The sequence below is a fragment of the Capricornis sumatraensis genome, chromosome 9, assembly GCF_032405125.1.
Source record: "Capricornis sumatraensis isolate serow.1 chromosome 9, serow.2, whole genome shotgun sequence".
Taxonomy (NCBI): Eukaryota; Metazoa; Chordata; class Mammalia; order Artiodactyla; family Bovidae; genus Capricornis; species Capricornis sumatraensis.
In genome coordinates this window covers 39,603,302-39,618,150 of record NC_091077.1, presented here as the reverse complement: position 1 = coordinate 39,618,150, position 14,849 = coordinate 39,603,302, and the positions used below count along the sequence as shown (strand labels likewise).

General features: G+C 43.5%; 1 protein-coding gene and 1 pseudogene across 1 annotated transcript; one reads left to right on the top strand and one right to left on the bottom strand.

The window, feature by feature from the left end:
* The first annotated feature begins 486 nt into the window (after positions 1 to 486).
* On the top strand, positions 487 to 1,855 carry LOC138086237 (elongation factor 1-alpha 1 pseudogene; annotated as a pseudogene).
* A 7,080-nt stretch (positions 1,856 to 8,935) lies between these two features.
* PROP1 (PROP paired-like homeobox 1) lies at positions 8,936 to 11,730 on the bottom strand. Its single transcript, XM_068981426.1, has 3 exons — positions 11,622 to 11,730; positions 10,239 to 10,471; positions 8,936 to 9,274 (listed from the first exon to the last, which is right to left on the bottom strand). Exons 1-3 carry the CDS (start codon positions 11,728 to 11,730, stop codon positions 8,936 to 8,938), a joined length of 681 nt encoding a protein of 226 aa, XP_068837527.1.
* Between the last annotated feature and the right edge of the window lie 3,119 nt (positions 11,731 to 14,849).

The window sequence follows — 14,849 nt, the reverse complement described above, 5'->3', positions numbered from 1 at the left end:
GAGTGAAAAGCAGAGAACTTGACCATCAGTCTGCCAGCTCACCCTGTCCCATGAAAAAATATAAGGGGCCTAAAAGTTGAGAGGTTTATTCAGTGGGAATCCTGAGGACTTCAAGCCCAAGACACAGCAACTCAGGTGACCTGGATAGAACTGTTTCTCCAGGTGGGGGGGTGGGGGGTTGAGGGGGGTATGGTGAAGATTGAAACAAGGGGCAGGTAATCTGAATATTAAAAGATTAATTAAGAAAAACTGTAACCAGAAAGGGTTTTGAATTCATCCTGGATTTGCTTCTGTGACTTTATCCCCTATCTTGTCTCTTTTGTTATTATAGGCATACAAAATGGCCTGCCTTGGTGAGATAGCCTGACCCTGCCTACCTGGGGTTTCCGAGGTGACTCTGTGGTAAAGAATCCACCTACCAGCTTTTTCACAAAGGGTTTGCTGCCAGGACACAGGTGTGAAAACCACCATTAAACCTAAGAGAAAATGGGAAAGGAAAAGACCCACATCAATATCATTGTCATTGGACAAGTAGATTCAGGGAAGTCTACCACAACTGGCTATCTGATCAACAAATCAGATGGATCGACAAGAGAACAATTGAAACATTTGAGAAGGAGGCTGCTGAGATAGGAGATGGTTCTTCAAGTATGCCTGGGTCTTGGAGAAACTGAAAGCTAAACGTGAGCGTGGTATCACCCCTGATATCTCCCTGTGGAAATTTGAGACCAGCAAGTACCATGTTACCATCTTTGATGCCCCAGGACACAGAGACTTATCAAAAACATGATTACAGGCACATCCCAGGCTGACTGTGCTCTCCTGATTGTTGCTGCTGGTGTCGGTGAATTTGAAGCCAGTATTTCCAAGAATGGGCAGACCCATGAGCATACCCTTCTGGCTTATACTCTGGGTGTGAAACAACTAATTGTTGGAGTTAACAAAATGGATTTCATGGAGCCACCCTACAGCCAGAAGAGATATGAGGAAATTGTTAAGGAAGTCAGCACCTACATTAAGAAAATTGGCTACAACTCTGACACAGTAACATTTGTGCCAATTTCTGGCTGGAATGGTGATAATACGCTGGAGCCAAGTGCTAACATGCCGTGGTTCAAGGGATGGAAAGTCACCCATAAGGACAACAATGCCAGCGGAACCAGATGCTGCTTGAAGCTCTGGATTGCATCCTGCCACCAACTCACCCAACTGACAAACCCTTGCATTTGCCTCTCCAGGATGTCTATAAAATTGGCGGTATTTGTACTGTCCCTGTGGGTGAAGTGGAGACTGGTGTTCTCAGACTTGGCATGGTGGTCACCTATGCTCCAGTCAGTGTAACAACTGAAGTGAAGTCTGTAGAAATGCACCATGAAGCACTGAGAGAAGCCCTTCCTGGGGACAATGTGGGCTTCAATGTCAAGAACGTGTCTGTCAAAGATGTTCATCATGACAATGTGGCTGGTGAAAGCAAAAAGGACCCACCAGTGGAAGCAGCTAGCTTCACAGCTCAGATGATTATTTTGAACCATCCAGGCCAAATCACTGCTGGATTGTCACACAGCTCACATTGCTTGCAAGTTTGCTGAGCTAAAGGAGAAGATTGACCATCGTTCTGGGAAAAAGCTGGAAGATGGTCCTAAATTCTTGAAATCTGGTATTGCTGCCATTGTCGATATGGTTCCTGGAAAACCCGTGTGTGTCAAGACCTTCTCTAACTAGCCTCTCAAGGGCCATTTTGCTGTGTGTGACATGAGAGATGGTCGCTGTGGGTGTCATCAAAGCAGTGGACAAGAAGGCAGCTGGAGCTGGCAAAGTCACCAAGTCTGCCCAGGAAGCTCAGAAGGTTAAATGAGTATTATCCCCAACACCTGCCACCCCAGTCTTAATCAGTGGTGGAAGAACAGTCTCAGTACTGTTTGTCTCAATTGGCCATTTAAGTTTAATAGTAAAAGACTGGTTAATTATAACAATGCATCTTCCTTCAGAAGGAAGGAGAATGTTTTGTGGACCATATGTTTTGTGTATGGCAGTTTATCAGTTTTTAAAATCACTACTTTCTAAAGAAAACAACTTGACCAAAAATCTCACAGAATTTGAGACCCATTAAAAAAGTTTAATGAGGAAAAAAAAAAAATCCACCTACCAATTCAGGAGACACAGGAGATGTGGGTTCAGTCCCTGGATTGGGAAGATCCCCCGGAAAAGGAAATGGCAACCCATTCCAGTATTCTTTCCTGGAAAATCCCATGGACAAAGGAGCCTGGCAGACTGCAGTCCATGGGGTCTCAAAGAGTCAGAGGAGACTGAGCACGCCTGTTCAACTCAGCCCACCAGTGACCAAGGTGAAACTAACACATCCCCCTGCCTGAGGCTTGCAGCTCTAGAAGATACTTGCAAGAATTGAATGGTCTTTTTACTTGTTTCCTCATCTCCCCCATCTGTGATTCATAAAAGAATCTGGCATCCAAGCCCCAACAAGATGAGTTTTTTTGAGCCACTAGCCTGCCATCTTCTCGGTCAACCAGTTTCCAGAATAAAGTGCCTTCTTTATATCAACACCTTGTCCCTCAGATTTATTGGTATATCCTGGTGCCGGGAGCCAGCACGAGGAGTCTCGCCCATGGCAAAGGTCATGAGGTTAAGGGGCCCAACAGGCAAAGGCGAGTCGGGCCTTAAGGGAGCCTCGCTGGATCTGCTCGTGCATCTGCCCCAAAAACCAGAGTCTGCCTGCCTTACTGCATTATGCCTTTCACCTATATTTCTGACATTATAGGGGGGACTGTCCCCCACCACCTTTCTCTGGAAAATTAGAGTTCCAGTTAATAATCTCCTGCATATAAAAGGAGTGTCTCAGGTCAAACCTCTCTGCTGGCAGACTAGCTTGTGTGACAGGATTATCCACACTCTTGCTACTACGTACATGATTGTTTACAACCTCTCAACCATAAACCGCACAGAGAGTTTGGAGTATTTTGAAAGTCTTAGTTAGTATAGGGTTTTTCTAAAGATAAAAATCATGTTGGTGAAGGGTTTCATTGCTGAGTTAATGAATGATTGCCGCCAGGCCTCTATATCCTTAGGCACCTGGGAGTATGTTAATCGATGTAATTGGAATGTAGAAAAAGAAATATAGTAGTTTTGATGTTAGCAATACTAGACTTTTGAGTTAATGAATTTTCTCTTTGTAACAGATCACTGTACTCCTCTTTCTTTGTTATAAATCATTGTGTCCTTGCTATGTAAAAATGTAGCTTTATCACTATCTTAAGACTAAATCGATCTTAAGGGGAAACAAGTTTTCTGATCATTTAACCTTTATCAATAGAAAGAAAGGTGGGGCCATAAAATGTTAATTGGTCTCCAGACCAGAAGATATTGTGAACAAATATAAGACCCTTGTAAGAACAAAGATATGCTGATAAGGGTTGGAGCAGCTGACCCTGTGTGACTCTGTTTCTTATATTTATCTCTATGTACAACTAAAAGTATAAAAGTGGACCTGGAAAATAAAGAAACGGACCAGTTCCTGGAAAGACTGGTTTCCCCCGTGTGGTCTTTTCTTGTTCTCTTCTTTTCTGGCTGAATTCCCATCTGGAGTGTGGAGGCCTGCCACGTCTACTTACTTGCCCTGGCTTCTAAGACCCACGTGAGAGGGAGCCCAAGGCGGGGCACCCTCATCTATTCAAGTGGGCGCCGGTGGCCTACGTAGGTGGTGCAAACTCCTTGTCTTGGAGTTTTATTGGTTTTCCACGTAAACCAAGTAATTCAGCCTCTTTTTCTCCACTAATTTTCCTACTACACTATTCTTTGCTAATCTCTCTTTATATCTGTAATTAAATAAGTTCTTTCCTAGGATGCTGACTCCATCCCCACTTCAAATTACCCTGGATCCACTGGGGCTGGACCCTGGACCCTGGCATCCTGGGGCAAGCAGAGCAAACTTGGACTCATTAACAAAACCAGATCTCTGATGTTAAGGGATTTAGCACTCTGATGCTGAAGCTGAAGCTCTAATACTTTGGCCACATAATGCGAAGAGCCAACTCATTAGGAAGGACCCTGATGCTGAGAAAGATTGAGGGCAGGAGGATAAGGGGATGACAGGGGACGAGATGTTTGGATGGCATCACCAATTCAATGGACATGAGTTTGAGTAAGCTCTGAGAGATGGTGAAAGACAGGGAAGCCTGGAGTCCTGCAGTCACAAAGAGTTGAATACAACTAAGCGACTGAACAACGTATGGGAAGATACAAGTGTCCAGGCTTACTGAAATCATTTCTTTCATATGTATCTCAGATATCTGGAACCAAATGCTTGTTTTGATTGTTCCCATCCTTAATTCCTCATTTACCATAAGGGGTAATGGATGTGGCAGTTGGCTGCCTCCTGTGCTTTCTCACATCCTACCCCAGGTCCTCAGCCCTGGCTGATGGCTGCCAGATACCTGGTATTGTTTCACCTGGGCTCAGAAGTTTACATTTGGAAGGCTGGAATCCCTGATGGCTGTGGCATGGCTTGTTTATTGGTATAGCAGAAAATATTTTATTTCACAAAAATATTTCATTTCACAACCAGCAGGAGACAAAAGGTGAGGGGGACCCCAGGTACATGCCAATGCTTGTATGATCCTGGAAAGCTACTGAGAGAACCAACTCTGGAGTATAGAACCAAGAATAGATTTTAAAACCTTCAGTTCATTTCAGTTGCTCAGTCATGTCTGATGCTGTGACTCCATGGACTGCAGCACACCAGACTTCCCTGTCCATCATCAATTCCTGGAGCTTGCTCAAACTCGTGTCCATCAAATCAGTGATGCCATCCAACTATCTCATCCTCTGTCGGCCCCTTAATGTCCCACCTTTAATTTTTCCCAGCATCAGGGTCTTTTCCAGTGAGTCAGTTCTTTGCATCAGGTGGCCAAGTATTGGAGTTTCAGCTTCAGCATCAATCCTTCCAATGAATATTCAGAACTGATTTCCTTTAGGATGGACAGGTTGGATTTCCAAGGGACTCATAAGAGTTCTCCAACACCACAGTTCAAAAGCATCAATTCTTTGGTGCTCAGCTTTCTTTATAGTCTAACTCTCACATTCATACATGACTACTGGAAAAACCATAGCTTTGACTAGATGGACTTTTGTCAGTAAAGTAAGGTCTCTGCTTTTTGGTATGCTGTCATAGCTCTTCTTCCAAGGATCAAGCATCTTTTAATTTTATGGCTACAGTCACCATCTGCAGTGATTTTGGAGTCCAAGAAAATAAAGTCTGTCACTGTTTCCATTGTTTCCCCATTTATTTTCCATGAAGTAATGGGACCAGGTGCCATGATCTTAGTTTTCTGAATGCTGTCTTATAGATATGTACATAAATCCCATCCCCTAGAGTGTCAGTTGACTTCCCTCCTCAACCAGGAGACAATTTACCTCCATTTAGACATTATTTTCACTATTTATCTATAAATATGTTTGTTCTTTGTCCTATGAATTGGCTTTGACATCTTTATCATTCTTTGCCTTATTAGCAATGAGTTAAATAAAATTTTCATATCTATGAGAGTCATGATTTTACCTTTTTCTGAGAATTATCTTTTAATGAGACAACTGCAGTGATGTTTGTGGTGGTAAAATGAAAAAAAGTATCAAATCAACTGTGAGTCTCAAATGACAGGTGAATGGTTAAGTGGCTCATAAAACTGCCAGTTAATGGAATGAAACCAGTAAACTATGTGATCTACTTGAAAGTTTTTATATCTATAACCACTTATGATAGGATCTCATTTTTATTTTTAAAAAGAAAAAAATTAGTGTGTGTATATCTATATATTTTTCTATGAGTAAATTAAGTTGTGGACAGATACACACTACTAAGTTTATCTCATGTTGAGTTGAGTTTGCTCAACATGAGGTTTTGTGAATAATCCAGTTAATATATATAAATAGATATTAAAGGTAATATATATTCATATATATAATATATATGTCTTATATATATATAAATCTTTTGAGTTGACTGTTACAACCAGCATACTTAACTTTTGTAAGTTATAGAACTCCTATTAAGATTTTTTTATGGTATATGAAATCTAGAAAAATGGTACTGATGAAACTATTTGCAGGGCAAGAATAGAGACTCAGACATAGAGATCAGACTTATGGACACAGATGGGAAAGAGAGTGGGACAAATTGAGAGACTAGCTTTGAAATATATAAATTACCATATGTAAAATAGATAGGTGATGGGAAGTTGCTGTATAACACAGGGAAATCAATCTGGTGTCTGTGACAAACTAGAGGGGTGTGGTGGGGTAGGAGGTGGGAGGGAGGTTTAAGAGGGAAGGAACATATGTATACCTATGGCTGGTTCATGTTGATGTCTGGCAGAGCCCAACACAACATTTAAAAGCAATTATCCTCCAGTTAAAAATAAATAAGTAAATAAAAAGATTTGTTTTATGAAAAAAATACCCAGAAGTTTCCTGAGGAACATAAGTAAAGGCTGGGAAAAAATGACAAGATTCATCTTGTATTTTAATAAGGAAATTTAACATTTTAGAGATATCAATAATCCTTATAATGTTTGATAATTAAGACTCTATGTAACTGATACCAGAACAGAGAAGCTAATTGGTGGAAAAGAATTAGGAGTCTACAACTGTCCCATATGAGAACTTAGTATGTGGAAAAATGTTTTTACAAACCAGTGTTAAACTGTTAAACAAATTATTGTGGAAAAACCAGTTAGCTGATTGAAATTAGATGACTATTTTACTGCACAAACTAAAATAAATTTAAGATGATTCAAGGCATAATATTTTGATCCAAATAATGAGGAAAATATGGGTGAAGCCAGGAAAAATAAGGGGAGATCTCTCACCTGTGGTTCCTGAAATACTAATAAAAGATGACTAGATCAATACACAAATATACAAATAACTCAGAGAAGCAATGCAGAAGAGAAAAAAAAAAGTAACTTGTCAATAAACATGAAACTATCTTCAACTTTCACTAGCAATTGATTAATGAAAACTGAAAAAAAAAAAATAACCAGCAAGGAAACATCACTCTCAGGGAACAACTTTTCCAAAATGATCAATGTCAATCATTTTTGATACTGATACTGATATTTTGAGAGGCATGCAAACCAGTGTTATCTTTCCGGAAGGCAGTCTGGCCCAAAGGGATAATTACATGGAAATGGAATTGTCCATCACAGAGGTTTTGACATTTTTTATGTAATATCAATACATATAAAAAATTGTAAACAAAATCCCTAGAGGCTTGTTTACTCAGAATTCTTCTATGGACCTACCCATAAGTGAGGTAGGCCTACATTTAAATAAGTTATGAGTAAAATAAGTACCTTATAAGCAATAAGGTATATAAATGACATCACCAACTAGACCACACCATGTTTCTGTTGGGAGAGCTCAGACTAAGGCACTTCACCAGGAATGACCTCTTATGAGCCTCAAGACTCATGGTTTGCGAATGGAAAAGTCTGCCCTTAATCAAACTGTTCCTTCCCTATCAGAAACTGAAACTGAGCCTCTCTAAAACTGAGTTCCTTTTTGTGAGTTTGTGATTAATCTCTCTATTCAAAACTTTATTCACTTTTATTCTGACCTCAGTCCTGTGTCAACCAAACACTAATCAATCAGAATCAGACAACTAAAATTGCTATTGTCTATAACATTGTCAACATACTAAAATTGCTGCTGTAGGTATTACTATTAACACACAAACTCAGGTTTGTTTCTCCAGAGTAGGATAAGCTCACATATGCCCCAGGCATGGACCACCTGACTAGAGAATCATAAACTAGAGATATTCTTATTTCCACAACTATGATTAGCAGATGTCACAAGATGATGATTAATCTCAACTTATTTGTTCTTCTCCTTTAAAAACACCCCCAACTCAAAGACCAAGTTGCAGTGGATCTGACTTGCCTCCCATTCCCTTGCTTGGAGCCCTGTGATAAAACCTTACTTTGCTGAAAACATTCACTGTCAGAGTTTGGCTTTCTGTGCCACAAGAGCCTTTTCCTAATAACAAAACCACATTCAGTTGACTTAAAAGTTAGGTTGAAAGTAACACTGAAGATTCTTACAGGCTAAGTATGTGTTATATCAGTCATTATTTATTTATTGTTTATTGTTTATAACACATTGAAGAGCTAGTCTTGTATTATCAAATGTGCAAGGCCTGTTGGAAGTGGGAAAGACTGGACCTAAGGGAACCAAGAAGGAGGATTAATTAGAAAGTGTGGGCCAGTAAAAGCAAAGTGTCTGCTGGAATAGAAAGGAGAGGAATAAATTTAGGAGCTGTTTTCAGAATGCGTGCATGCTAAGTCCCTTCAGTCATGTCTGACTCTTTGCAACCCCATGGACTGTAGCCCACCAGGCTCCTCTATCAGTGGGTTTCTCCAGGCAAGAATACTGAAGTGGGTTGCCATTCCCTTCTCCAGGGTTTTCAGACTAGAATGAACAAAAGTTAATGACAGGTTTGGGTGGTGGTGATGGGGAAAGGATGTATAAGTAGACTTATACATCAAATGCCTTACTGAAATCAGCTAGAAACAACAGAGATAAAGGTTCTCAGCTGTGATCTCAATGAGTGAAACCCACAAATTCTATACCCTACAACCATTTCCATTCAGTAGCAGCAACCATTGCTTCCCTCAATTCCACCCTTCCACCAGTCACCTACACTGGTATTTTTTACCTACATCTTCCAGTAGTTTCACCTCCGTTAATTTACTCAGTCACCTTAGTGAGACTTTCATCATAATCTCCCATTTCTACATTCCAATCTCTGTGCTACCCCCCACCATATTTTTACTTCACCCTTAGAAAGAAAGGAAATCACCCAGTTTTCTCTGTTTTGTGAGGGTCACAGACTGGGAAATTACCTTAACAGTACTTGTTTACTTTAGTTCCAGGACTTTGGTGGCTCAAGGCTGAGGGGAAGCATGGGTGGGGGTGGAGGGCAGGGCAGATGACCAGCAGGGGTTGGGTGCAAGTTGGGGTACCAGTCTTCAGACTGGTAGGGTCGAGCAAAGGAACTACCCGTGGAGGGTTGAGATGGAAGAGCATGGTTGTAGGGGTGAGGGAAGCAGGTCATTGGGGGAGGTGGTGTTGGGTAGGGGTACGGACAAGAAGGGGGCTCGGGCAAGAAACCAGAGAAGGTGGCAGGAGACAGGTGGGCCAGTGGCTGGAGCAGTGACCGCTCTTGCTTCCTCTGCTTAGCTCTGCGGTTCTGGAACCAGACCTGAAGAGGGGGGAAGAAGAGCCATATCAGAGCCTCTCTCTCAAATAGGTGGTATTATCACACGCACCCTCTCTCCTTGAAGACTGAAGGTACAGGGCATAAAATCCCCCCACATCCCCAGAGGAGGCAAAGCTCTTGCGAAAGGCATAACTGAGCCAGGCCTAGTGACAAAGTGAGACCACACCATTCCTCCAGCCCATGTCTAAATTTGCCCTGCTTCAATTTTAGGTGAGTAAGAAATGTCAACTTCCAACAGGAAAGAGATAAACATGAGAAAATGACATTTCCCTTCCCCAGAGAGTGGGAAACTTCCCTAGGGTTATTAGAGTTTAAGACTATGGATGAGTTTAATTGTTATAGATCAGGTTGGCTTTAGGGTATAGTTTATTCTAAGATTAAGATTCCTAAGATATGGTTTCCCTCATAGCTCAGATGGTAAAGGATCTGCCTGCATTGCAGAAGACCTGGGTTCAATGGGTTCAATCTCTGGGTCAAGAAGATCCCCTGGAGAAGAAAATGGCAACCCACTCTGTTATTCTTGCCTGGAGAATTCCGTGGATGGGCTACAGTCCATGGGGTTGCAAAGAGTCAGACACAGCTGAGTGACTAACACACACACACAAGATATGGTTAGAAATAAGGGAGTATCAGGCTGATCGAGTTTCAAGGCCATGGTTAGAGACAAGGTTACATATGTATAGGGAATAGTTAGGACTGCTGTTCAGATCACTATTAAGGTTGGGCGTCAATACTGGGGCTTGATGTTGAAATTCAAGTTAGATTAGGTTAAACTCAAGTGACATTCCTGGTACAGATGAGGTTACCTTGACTGTTGGATAAGACTGTTCTGGGGAAGGTTTGGGTTAGGGTTATAATGCCCTGAGAATTTATGCCCCAGTAGTTCCCAAGCACTGAATCTGCACTTCTTCCTGGGGGGTGGAGGCGCAGAATTCTGGGCCATCACCTGGATTCTGGCCTCACTGAGGCCTGTGTCCTCAGCAAGACTTTCTCGTGCCCAAATGTCAGGGTACTGGTTCTTCCCAAAAGCTGACTCCAGCTGTTCCAACTGCGCTGGACTGAAGGTGGTGCGGTGACGGCGCCGGGAGTGTGGCCGACCCCTCTGTCCTCCTTGCAGGGAAAGCTTTGGTCTCCCCACTCTTACACCAGAGAGATTCCGGTAGGGCTGAGTGTTCATGTCTGAGGAGGAGAGTGGGGGGAAAGGTTGCTGCCGCAGAGACCCATCCATCCATCCCAGACCACATATGCTGGAATCCCCAGAGTGTTGCTCATACACTCTGCCCCAGCCAGAAATTCTTCAGCTTTCAGAACCAGCTGAATCTAGCTCAGCCTTGGCTCCACTTTGCTTCTGAGTCCCATAACTCAGGCTGCCATCTCCAGATGAGGTCCACACCTCAGACTCGTTTGGGGCATTCACGCTCTTTCTGCCTCACTTCTGCACCCGTATGCCCACTCCCTATTACATTCCCCCAGATGTGTCCCCATGTAAGGCATGCCCCTCCACAGCCTTCCACCTCTCTGAGCATACATACCACCTTCCTGGATCTTACCCTATGTACCTTATGTTCACTCTGACACCATAACAAATTGCCCAGGTCTCTAAGACCCCTATTACTTGCTCCCTGCTCTCATGGCTCACATGCAACTTAAAACTTTATACTGTTCCCATCCTATACCCTTCTCTTGGGAAGATGAAACATCCCTCCCTCTTCTGCTCAGATGCACCCTCCCCATGCATGCATTTCATCTTCTCCCCATCCCACTGCTGGCCCGGCCACCAGGCTGCAGGAACCTGAGCTCGTGGGAAAGGCCTGCCTCTTCTCCCTACAGGCTTACTAAGCCCCCACACTAATTAGTCTGAGAGCCAGTCAGGGAAGAGAGAACAGGAGCAAAAGGAAACACCTGGAAGGCACACACTGAAAAAAACATGTCTGGAGTGAAGATCCCATCCCCATGGGGACCCAGGAGGTGGTCCCCACCTGGTGCTCAATGTCCACCTCAGCCCCCTACTCTGCTCAGATCCAAGCTCTGGTCCCTCCAGCTCTCTTCCTCGAAGAAGGCTATGCAGCCGGTGAACTCTGAGGTCAGGAGTAAGGAGACAGATTTCAGCTCTGCCTCTGCCCCCTCCTCAGGGCAGGGCCTCAGTGACCCAACTCTGTAAAGCAGACAAGTTGTACCACCCTGTCCCTTCTAAGGTCCCTTTATTTTTAACATACTAGGATTCTGGTTTTCTGTTTCTCCTCTTCATCTTCCTCATGGCAAACAGTTGCCCCATGGAGCCCACACACCGGCTGCTTCCTCAGGAACACCACCCAAAAGATTCACTCACCCACCGAGGAGGTCACAGTCTCAGCGGCTGGGTAGCCCTCGGGCCACAGGCTGCTGCAAACTTGCTCCTTCGCTTGCTTAGCCTGTTCACTTCTCCCTTCTGTGTCCATAGCTCACAAAAGAGACCAAAGACAGTCCAGTCCCGGGTCCTAAGTCTCTGATTCTGGATCAGTCTTTCTAAGTTTCTGTTCCCCTCTGTGCCTGGTATCTTGACTGTTCTCCCTCTGTTTGTGCCTCTCTCTGAATCTCTGTCCTTAGGTGAATATGAGTATAGATACAGATAGATATCTCTGCCTTTCTCCCTCTCTCCTTTTTTCTAACTTTGGTCTCTAATTTTCCATTCCCTTGCTTAAGTATGCTCTCCTTCTGTCTGCCTTGCCCTCACTCTTTTTCCTCTGTTTTAGTCTCCATTTTTCTCTCCCTACCCCTTCTCTCTGGGATGCCGTTCTCTCCCGTTGCTCTCAGCTGCCTACTTTCCCAGCTTGCAATCCCACACTACCTTTTTTCTCCCTGAGCCTTGGAGGAGTGACCTCCTCCTCACCCCTGTGGGCCCATCCAATCACTGCCTGGTCACCAGAGCCCCCATCATCAAGGGAGGATCACAAGCCGGATGAGAGAAGGTGCTCTGTTGGAGGGTCCAGGGACTGGGGCCAAGAGCTCATATTCCCAGAAGGCCAAATTCTTTTGTCCTTTTAAATCCCCTCCTGGGAGCAGACAGGGGAAAGAGGAGAAAATGCATTCTGCCTGAGACCCCTCCTCAGAACTCCATCATGAGAAGGGAGAGGAGGTACAAATGGGGGCCAGGAATAGGGCCTGCCTGGTATCTCATTATGCAGGTGATTCCCAAAGACTTCTTTCTAGGAAACTAAAAAGCTAAAAGACACAAGTACATTCTGATCCCTCCGAGATATGTTGATTCTCAGAATACTCTGGACACCCCTTCAGAACAACATAAAGCATAGGATGAGTCTTCTGGCAAACCATCAGTTCAGTTCAGTTCAGTTGCTCAGGCGTGTCCGACTCTTTGCGACCCCATGAATCGCAGCACGCCAGGCCTCCCTGTCCATCACCAACTCCCGGAGTTCACTCAGACTCACGTCCATCAAGTCAGTGATGCCATTCAGCCATCTCATCCTCTGTCGTCCCCTTCTTCTCCTGCCCCGAATCCCTCCCAGCATCAAAGACCATTGTTCTCAAATATTCTCTGCTTTCCTTTCCCAAATGTCACCTCCTTATTCACCCAGAATCCCCCAGGACTCCCTGAACTTCCAAGGTTGTGCAGAACTTAAGAGTACCCTGACCCTGAAGAGCATCTGAATTCCAGGTACATCCTGATTCTCCCAGACCCCAAAACTCTGCAGAAGACTGACATATGATTCTTCAAGGAAACCTTGACACACCCAGCCTCCCTGAGCAGTCAGGACACCCTGACACCTACAATAGTCTGCTTCTTGAGATTGCTTAGCTCCAGGAAATACATTCTGACATCCCTAGGACATTCTGACCCTTTAAAGACAACCCAGTATCCTAGGACTCTAGGGTCCTCTAGGACACACTGAAACGTAGAACATTTCACCTCTACTAGGAGATAATCCCTGTCACCCGCAATGAAGTTTTGAAATCTCAATATAGACTGAATCCATGAGAATACCTTATTAGTCTTGGAACACACTGTACCCATAGGATCCCCAAGGTCATGCTAATCCTTCAAGCATATCTTTAAAAATACAATTCAATTCAGAAAACATGGTAATCTTTTAGGATTCTTAAGATTACAATATGATCCATGGATCAGAATAATAAACAGCACATGAAAGCTTGTTAGAAATGCAAATTTGGGAACCCCACTTGAGTCCTACTGAGTCAGAATCTTCACTGTAACAAGATCCCCAGGAGAACTGACTGTACACTTGTCTTCATTAGCTCTGGCTGCCATAACAAAACACCAAAGGATGGGTGGTTAAAACAATAGATTTCCATTTCTCACATTTCCAGAGTCTGAGAAATCCAAGACTAAGGTGCTAGCTGATTCAGGTCTTGAGAGCCCTTTTCCTGGATTGCAGACAGCCAACTTCTGTACCTTCACAAGATGGAAAACTCAGTCCTGGTCTCTCTTCTTCTTCTTATAAAGATACTAATCTGATCTTGTGGTCTCACTCTCATGATCTCTCTCAATGCTGATCACCTCTCATAGGCTCACCTCCAAATATCATTGCATCATATTGGGTTTATGGCTTTAATATATGAGCTGATTGCTGGGAGAAATATCAATAACCTTAGATATGCAGATGATACCACCTTTATGGCAGAAAGTGAAGAACAACTGAAGAGCCTCTTGATGAAAGTGAAAGAGGAGAGTGAAAATGTTGACTTAAAACTCAACATTCAGAAAACTAACATCATGGCATCTGGTCCCATTACTTCATGGCAAATAGATGGGGGGGGGGGCGAATGGAAACAGTGAGAGACTTTATTTGGGGGGCTCCAAAATTACTGCAGATGGTGACTGTAGTGATGAAATTAAAAGATGCTTGATCCTTGGAAGAAAAGCTATGACCAACCTAGATAGCATATTTAAAAGCAGAGACATTACTCTGCCAACAAAGGTCTGTATAGTCAAAGCTATGGTTTTTCCAGTGGTCATGAAGTGAGAATTGGACTATAAAGAAAGCTGAGCACCAAAGAACTGATACTTTGGAACTATGATGTTGGAGAAGACTCTTGAGAGCCCCTTGGACTGCAAGGAGATCCAACAAGTCCATCCTAAAAGAAATCAGTCCTGAATATTCATTGGAAGGACTGATGCTGAAGCTGAAACTCCAATACTTTGGCCACCTGATGTGAAGAACTGACTGATGGGAAGACCCTGATGCTGGGAAAGACTGAAGGTGGGAGGAGAAGGGGACAACAGAGAATGAGATGGTTGGATGGTGTTACTGACTTAATGAACATGAGTTTAAGTGAACTCCAGGAGTTGGTGATGGACAGGGAGTCCATGTGGTTGCAAAAAGTCAGACACAACTGAGCAACTGAACTGAGCTGAACTGAGAGGAGACACAAACATTCAACTCATAACAACATAAGAGTCAAGAAGCAGTGTCCAAGATGTGAAACTTCTCCCTCAACCCCAGAATATACTAAGACCTCCTAGAGGAACCTGAGCCCCATGGCAGATGAACCTCCCAAGTCTCTTGTAGCCAACTTGGTCCCACAAGCAGACACTGAATTC

Bases quoted from the DNA above. Each gene is read 5' to 3' on its own strand.
- PROP1 (XM_068981426.1), bottom strand. From the start codon at position 11,730: ATGGACACAGAAGGGAGAAGTGAACAGGCTAAGCAAGCGAAGGAGCAA. The intron at 10,472-11,621 runs GTGAGTGAATCT...TCTCCTCCTCAG, and splicing joins GACTGTGACCTCCTCGGTGG to ACATGAACACTCAGCCCTAC. The intron at 9,275-10,238 runs GTGATGGCCCAG...CCCCCTCTTCAG, and splicing joins TCAGTGAGGCCAGAATCCAG to GTCTGGTTCCAGAACCGCAG.